The following is an 8,382-nucleotide window of genomic DNA, read 5'->3' as shown; positions in this document are numbered from 1 at the left end:
AAAAAGTGTAATTTAATTAAAATAAATATTACAAAAAACCAATACAGTCCACTCTATTGAAGTTGTAACCATTTTTGGACCTTCTAGCCGCATCCTTTGACTACAATAAGTGATAATTTGTGTGGAATTTTGCCGCAAGAACATATCCTAATTTGAATGAGTCCTTTCCAATTTACGTTCCGTATTTGTAGTTGTTGCCAAGGTTTGCGAGAAATGTGTTTGATATTTTTTCGCGCTATAGACGTATGATTTTTTATGATACAATTGTAAATGATATTTATTTGGATAATTTAGTAAGATTAGAGGGTTAATGTTCTCGTAAATAAAATAGCCGTGCTGTTAAGTAGTGTAAGGGTATTTTTCGTTTGTTGATTTAAGAATAGCTACACATTTCCTGTTATAAGATTATTTGCAATTTCGGGATGTGGGTATGTTTTATGTTATTGAAGTTTAACGTGCATATTCCCTGTATAAACTGCTAATAATTTAAAGTGTATATTTGATCAATTTTGCTATTATATGTATAATTTAAATGTGATTGTGCGAGTCGTAGATTTATTATTCCCAATGTCTTAAGTTTTGGGTTTAATGGCTTAGTTAAGATAAACGACTCACAATTTGAAGTGCCTCACTGTATTTATTGAATTTAACCAATAACCATTGCATTGAGGTTTTTTTGGGTTTAAACTTTTCTTGTGGGTGAAACGAGGTAATTTTTGATAACTAATTATTATTAATATTTGGGTTTTTTAGAAACATAATTTTGTTGTTGTTTTATAATAATGTCGGACACTGAACAGATTAAGGTTTTAAAACGTAAACGTGGTTCAGTTAAGCATAAATTGACCTGTTTTATTAATTATTTTGACCCGATTAATAAAAGTTTTGAGCGGGATTCCTCTTCGATTACAGATAAAGTTTTGAATGAGTTAAAAATTAGACTTAGTAACTTTGAGATAATTTTAGAGGAATTTGAGGGTTATCAAGTTGACATTGAGAGTTTATGTGAAGAGGAGGCCTTAGATGAGAATTATAAAGAACGCGAAGATTTTATGAATTTATTTTCGAAATATTTATAGGATTCAAAGTTTATCTTAGTCAACATTTTCGAGTGAAGAACGTAGTAATAGTTCTAGCTCTAAAGCACATAGTGCAGTTAACCAACGAAGTGTTAATCATTTATCTAAGAGTAGGGAGCCCGAGTTAAGGCTACCGCCAATAAATTTACCTGTTTTTAATTCTGATATGAATAATTGGCTTGAATTTAAAGATACTTTTCAGTCTTTAATTAATACTAATGATAATTTGACAGATATTCAGAAATATCATTATTTACGGTCAAGTGTGCTTTGATAATTCTCGCATGTTAAAGGATAATCATATTAAAGCCCTATTTAATATTGAGACAGTAGCCAGGGAATCTGCCGAAGCTTTGCGTGATTTATTGGATCATGTAAACAAGCATATGAGAGCATTGACAGCCTTGTCTCTCCCGTCTCTCCCAACTGGGCATTGGGATGCTTTAGTTGTTTATGTTATTGTCATAAAGTTAGATAAAGTTACCACCCGAGAGTGGGAAAGACATAAACTTTCAAAGAACCTAGAGCCAACATTGGAGGATTTAAAATCCTTCTTAAAGGACAGAGCAGATTTCTTAGCCCTGTTAGATTCTAAACAACCCACACAGGTTCGTAAAGGCGGTAGATTTACTCTTTTTTCTCGAGAGGAGACTCACACATGTAATGTTTGTGATAAAAACCATTCAATATTTAATTGTGAAGAGTTTTTAAATTTGGGTGTATCACACAGATGGGATAAAATTAAGCAACTAAAGTTGTGCTGTAATTGTTTATTAAAAGGTCATTTTGCCCCAAGGTGCCGGAATAAAGGTACTTGTAAAAGTTGTAAAGGGAGGCATCATGTATTACTACATGATCCTAATTATCAAAGGCAAAAGGTAAATGAGGAAAATAATTTGGGAATAGATCCAGAAAATAATTCAAGGATGAACTCTATTAGTCGCTCAGAAACTTACAAGGCTTTATCTTGTTCTAATAAGAGCACCAATGATGTTTTATTGAGCACTGCTCTGATAAAGGTTCAGGATAATAAAGGTAATATGGATAAAGTTAAAGCTGTTTTAGACTCAGGGAGTCAATCATGTTTCATATCTGAAGAATTATGTCAGAAACTTGGACTGATAACAACAGAGGCAAATATAAATATTTCTGGGATTACTAATTCAGTTACACCTATTAGGTTGAAGTGTCACTTATCCATTTTTTCCTGTACGAGTGATTTCAGTTCAAATATTTCGTGTTATGTTTTAAAGAGGATTACTGACAATTTACCAATTTTCGATTTTAATGTTACTAAGTGGCAAATTCCGTCTAATGTTATTCTAGCTGATCCAGATTTTAATGTTTCAAGCAAAATTGATTTGCTTATTGGTGCAGAACTGTTTTGGGATCTGCTCACTAATGGAAGATTTAACCTTGGTAAAGGTATGCCCATACTCCAAAATACAGTTTTCGGGCACATTGTTTCTGGACATATACCTGTTGCTGCACTAAATACTCAATGCTATTTGGTAAATTCTCAGAAAATACACGAATGTTTAGAACGGTTTTGGTATACGGAGGAGGTATGTCACAATCATTTAAATTCTGAGGATGATAAATTATGTGAAGAACACTTTGTTAATACTGTTTCTAGAGCTGCAAATGGTCAGTTCGTCGTGAGATTACCCTTAAAAATGTCAGTTAATGAATTAGGAGATTCCAAAAATTTGGCTCTCAAGCGATTATTGAATTTAGAAAATAGATTTAGTAGTAATTTCGAGTTTAAAGAGATGTATCATTCTTTTTTAAAGGAATATCACGAATTAGGACATATGAGTTTATTACGTAACATAGATGAGTCAAAAATATCTTATTATTTACCCCATCATGGAGTCCTTAAATATGATAGCATAACAACTAAATTGAGAACCGTGTTTGACGGTTCAGCTGTGACAAGCTCTGGAAAATCATTAAATGATATTCAATTTAAAGGAGCAATACTCCAAAACGATATTTCAGATATTTTGTTACGATTCAGAATGCATCCTGTCGTAGTTACTGCTGACATAGCTAAAATGTATAGATGCATCCTGGTACATCCTGATGATAGATATTTACAGAGAATACTCTGGCGTACATCTCCTTCAGATCCTATTTCTGTATATGAATTGAACACTGTCACTTATGGCACAATAAGTGCACCATTTTTGGCCATAAGATGCTTAAAGCAATTGGCAACTAATTTTTTGAATAAATATCCTATTGCTTGTAGAATAATTTCTCAAAATGTTTACGTCGATGATTTATTAACCGGATTTGAGAATGAAGAAGAAGCTTTTGATATTTGTAAAGATATCTTTGATATTTTAAATTCTGCCTTTTTTGTTTTGAGAAAATGGAACTCAAATAATAATGATTTTTTACTTAAAATTAGCACAATTTTTGATTCAAATGATTCCTTTAGTACTCTAAACCTAGAAAAAGATGAACAAATTAAAACTTTAGGGATTCAGTATATTAGTAAAACAGATATATTAACTGATCAAATTAATATAAACATGTTGAATGATACAATAGTCACCAAGCGAGTAATTTTGTCTCAAATTTCCAAGTTATATGATCCACTTGGTTTAGTAAGTCCTTGTATCATTTTAGCAAAAATATTAATTCAAAAATTATGGCTTTTAAAAATAGGTTGGGACTCAACTATTCCCTTTGATTTGGAAAAGGATTGGCTAGAAATTAAAATTGATTTGGTTAATTTAAATAGACTTGAAGTTAAAAGACATGCAATTATTAAGGATGCAAAGAAAATTGAGTTGCATGGATTCTCGGATGCATCTGAACACGCATATTCTGCTGCTATATATCTAAGAAGTGAAGATGACACCGGGAAGGTTCAAGTTTCATTATTATGCTCAAAAACGAAAGTTTCACCTTTAAAGGTTTTAACCATTCCACGTTTAGAACTTTGTGGCGCGCTTTTATTGGCCAGATTAATCAAGGTTGTGTCTGAGGCCATTTCTTGTAATTTTGACATGTATTTGTGGTGTGATTCCCAAATTGTTCTACATTGGTTGCATAAACAGCCACATACATTACAAGTCTTTGTAGGCCATCGCGTCTCAGAAATACAAAGTTTGACAGATGTTAGTCGGTGGAGTTATGTTAGTACTAAGGAAAATCCACAGCAGATATTGCGTCTAGAGGCATTCTTCCAAGTGATTTATTACATTGTTCAATGTGGTGGAACGGCCCTTCATTTCTTTATGGTATATGTAAATGGCCAATTCATTTCGACCTATCGAAATCAATTCAATTGCCTGAATTAAGATCGCAAATTTCGTGCAATGTGTCTAACAACTTGTTAAATATCTTTAATAGATATTCAAACTTGGACAAATTAATTCGGGTATGGTCTTATTGTCTTCGTTTTATCTTTAATTTGCGTAATAAAATAAGACGCTATGGTCTTTTAACGACTAATGAATTGGACTGTAGCTTAAAAAGTTTAGTAAGGATAGCTCAATATGAAAGTTTTGAAAATGAGATTAATATTTTAGATTTAAACAAAGGTTTAAAATCGAAGCATAGACTGTTAAGCTTGACACCATTTTTAGATGTTGATGGTTTACTTAGAGTGGGAGGACGGTTAAAACATTCCTTTATTAGATTCGAGACGAAACATCCATTACTACTCGACAGTAAACATATTTTAAGCAAACTGATTTTTCAAAGTGAGCATGTAAGACTTTTTCACGCAGGACCTCAATTACTTTTAGCAACTGTCCGGCAAAGGTTTTGGGTTACATCCGGGATGGTTCTGGCTAAATCTATTGTAAAAAACTATATAAAGTGTTTTCGTTATAAACCTAAACCTGCAAACACAATCATGGCGGATTTACCTTATTTCAGAGTAAATGCTTCAAGTCCTTTTACCATAACAGGTGTCGACTATGCAGGACCTTTTTTATTAAAAGATAGAAAGGGTCGGGGTTGCAAAACCTACAAAGCTTATTTGTGTTTATTTATCTGCTTTGCCACTAAAGCAGTGCATTTGGAATTAGTAACTAGCTTAGATTCGGAATCTTTTATAGCCACTTTAAGACGTTTTTGTTCACGTAGAGGAATTCCGTCTCATATGTATTCGGATAACGGATCCAATTTTGTTGGAGCCCAGAAACAATTAAAACTATTATTTGAATTTTTGTTGAACTCAAAGGAAGAGTTGTTTAACTATTGTAGCAGTAAAAATATTGTGTGGCATTTCATTCCACCCAACTCACCAAATTTTGGGGGACTTTGGGAATCTAATATAAAGGGGGTAAAATATCATTTATATCGTGTTATCGGTGAAACAATTCTCACTTATGAGGAATTCAACACATTTCTTGTTAAAGTCGAGGCTACACTAAATTCCCGTCCATTATACCCTATGTCATGTGATCCCAATGATATTGAACCTCTTACTCCATCTCACTTTTTGTGCTAGTACTGCTCATCAGGCCATTACATCTATCAGTTTCTTTTCGAGCGTCAGACGCTTGCGTCAAACGCTGGCGGTTACAAACCCTACGGCTCTACTCATTACGAAGCAGTCAAGCGAAAGCCGCGTCTTGTGAAAGTCGAGTTTTGTACCATGTCCTAAGTTTTATTTACTGCAGAGGAAGATGAAATATTGGTGGAATGGGTTGAAAAATACCCTTGTCTTTACGATTTACAACTGTCCTCCTATAAGGATCAAAGAACAAAGGATTCAGCCTGGAAGGAGATCGCAGAAATCGTTAAAAAATCAGGTAGGTAATGATTTTTTTATATTATGTTATTGTACATTTCTTTTATACACTTGCGTGCATAGAAATCGGCCCACTGTAAACTTTTACTTTACAAAAAGGAAATGTCTTTTTTTTCTGATGAATATTTAAAAAAAAAATATATTTAAAGTCAAAAGTTTAAAGTGGGCCGATTTCTATGCACGCAAGTTTATTACATTAAGGTATATTATTTATTATCCCGTTCTTGGGATATGTTCATGTTGCCATGGAATCCTTCCGCAAGGACTTATTAAAATAATCCATGATGATATCTCTCACAATAAATTCGTCCTTGTTTGCGAATCCTCCAACTTGAAGAATATTTTGCGATTCCAGGTATCCATCTCTGAGTAAATTCTGAAGACAACATGCCACAAGAATCAAATTATTAGTTGTTTCTTCTTTTAATAAGATGGGTGTATAAAAAACTCTAAATATTTGAGACAATAACGGATATGTTTCCCATCGATAGCTCCAATACAGTTCGGAAAATGCCATTTTGGTTTAAATTCCTCTTATTTTTACGCAGTTCTTCACTTCATAAGGGAGGTAAAAATATAGGCATAAGCTTTTCACCTAATAGTTTAAGTACTTCTTTTACAATTCTGCTTATACAGCTGAAATTCGGAAAGCAAACTGCAGGGAATGAAATGTTTCTCCGGTAGCCATAAACCTAAAAAAAAATTAAAATATTATTGCCATTAGCTACAAATAAATATATATTCCGATGCTTTTTTGTTTAGATAGTACGTAATTAACAAGTAGTAGTACTGTAGTAATAGTGTATGATTACTTTATTTACAGAAACAGACTGTCGTAAAAGATAGAAGAATATCAAAGACACCTATCAAAAAAAAAAAAAGGAGCGGGAACTGGTTCTTCAGCTGATGGAAAACAAAAATGGTTCCTAGCAGGAATGTTAAGGTTTTTGGAAAAAGCTGAATATAAACGGCAGTAAGTTTTTTTTAATCAAAAAATCTTCATCTACCAAAATACACACACTTTCATAAACACTTAGCTTATATTAGATTAAAGTACTAATTTAGGTTTATTTTTCAGGAGCAAATCTAATATAGTAGAACAAGCAGACTATGCTGCACCTGTACAAGAAACAGATGACAGTGACATAGAGCCATTCGAAGAAAGCAATGTCTTATGCTTAATGTGGATCCGACTCTGGTGCAGCAGCGAGCTCAAATCGTGAACCCAACTCTGCTGCAGCATCATGCGCGAACCGAGAATCTAATTCTAGTGCAGGGTCAAGTTAAAATCGTCAATTACGTGAAACGCAAATGAACAAGCGAAAAAAAAATCAAATAACTGAGATGATGAAAGAGAGACAAAAAGATCGCAGCAAAATGTTGCAAATGATATCCAACGATGAAAGCGATGATTTTTTAAAAGTATCGCAGCATCGGTTAAAAAATTACCAACAAAAAATAATAAATTAAGTAAAAATGAAAACTTTGCAACTCGTTTGTGAGTTAGAGAGCCGAGCCAAAAGTACAACTTCCACACCTTTCATTTCTCCAGGAAGTCAGTCAACATCTTCTGAGTTTCCCATGTTTATTCACTCCCTCCACAAGTTAATAGAGTTTTCGAACCTTTTAATAATATAAACAGTTCAGAAAATGAAGAAAATGCAGAAATGCCAACTTTGATTTCGCAAGAATTGTAACGGATGTTATAAATTATTAGAAATAAAATTCTTGAAATTAAAACTGTGTACCTACATCATTTTAATTTACCTTAGTGTCACTGCCAATTTCTCTTCAGGAGTGATAGGATATGGATATCTATTCGATGATGGTTTTGTCAGATCTTCTTTAATCAAGTCAAGTATATAATTGAACTGAGCAATATTTAATTTAAAGAACTGCCTAAATTTCTCTTCATCTTTGACTAAATGTCTATTTATTAATATTTCAAAAAAGCTTTCGTCAGTTCTAGTCTTAAATAAAGGATGAATCTGTACATTTTCTGTGTGCATGCTTAGCAGTAAAATGTCTTCATCGTCAATTTCTTCTAATAGCAAATCCAATAACACTTTCTTTTTATTTTCGCACATTTTTAGTAGCTAAAAATAGGCACTATTTTGACAACAGATCACTAGCAACTGAGCTTCAAAGGAAATGGGGTATTCTGGCGTCAGCCGCTTGTGTCAGACGCTGCGCGGCAGCCGTTTTATAGGAAACATACCTTTAGCCGCACCGCTTGCTGACGCACCGTGTATAAACTTCCAGCTATATCTAATATTTTTAGTATGTTGATAAGGAATTGTCAGTTTAATTATACCTGTGGTGAAGAAAGGTAGGTGCTAATTTAAGATGTATCTAAAAAATAGGCCACAGATACGGTCAAAAGCTGCAGTGCTTAGTAGACTCTAAGACACATTATTTGCCAAATGGTTTATATATACTGGAAAAGATACACACACAGGAAATCCAAAAAAGCTATCGACTCCTACTCTAAACTTTTGAACAATTATTGCACTTAGATCTAGAACA

At 33.2% G+C, this 8,382-nt stretch overlaps 1 protein-coding gene across 1 annotated transcript; it reads left to right on the top strand.

Annotated features, from left to right (window-relative positions):
• Window positions 1-381: 381 nt before the first annotated feature.
• On the top strand, window positions 382-7,561 carry LOC126747553 (uncharacterized). Its single transcript, XM_050456275.1, has 3 exons — window positions 382-5,857; window positions 6,680-6,829; window positions 6,935-7,561. The coding sequence occupies exon 1, from the start codon at window positions 1,364-1,366 to the stop codon at window positions 4,391-4,393; it is 3,030 nt and encodes a 1,009-aa protein (XP_050312232.1). The 5' UTR covers window positions 382-1,363; the 3' UTR covers window positions 4,394-5,857; window positions 6,680-6,829; window positions 6,935-7,561.
• Window positions 7,562-8,382: the final 821 nt, after the last annotated feature.

Source organism: Anthonomus grandis, chromosome 19, assembly GCF_022605725.1.
Source record: "Anthonomus grandis grandis chromosome 19, icAntGran1.3, whole genome shotgun sequence".
NCBI lineage: Eukaryota > Metazoa > Arthropoda > Insecta > Coleoptera > Curculionidae > Anthonomus > Anthonomus grandis.
The sequence above is the reverse complement of the archived record's forward strand: the minus strand, read 5'-3'. Positions and strand labels throughout refer to the sequence as shown.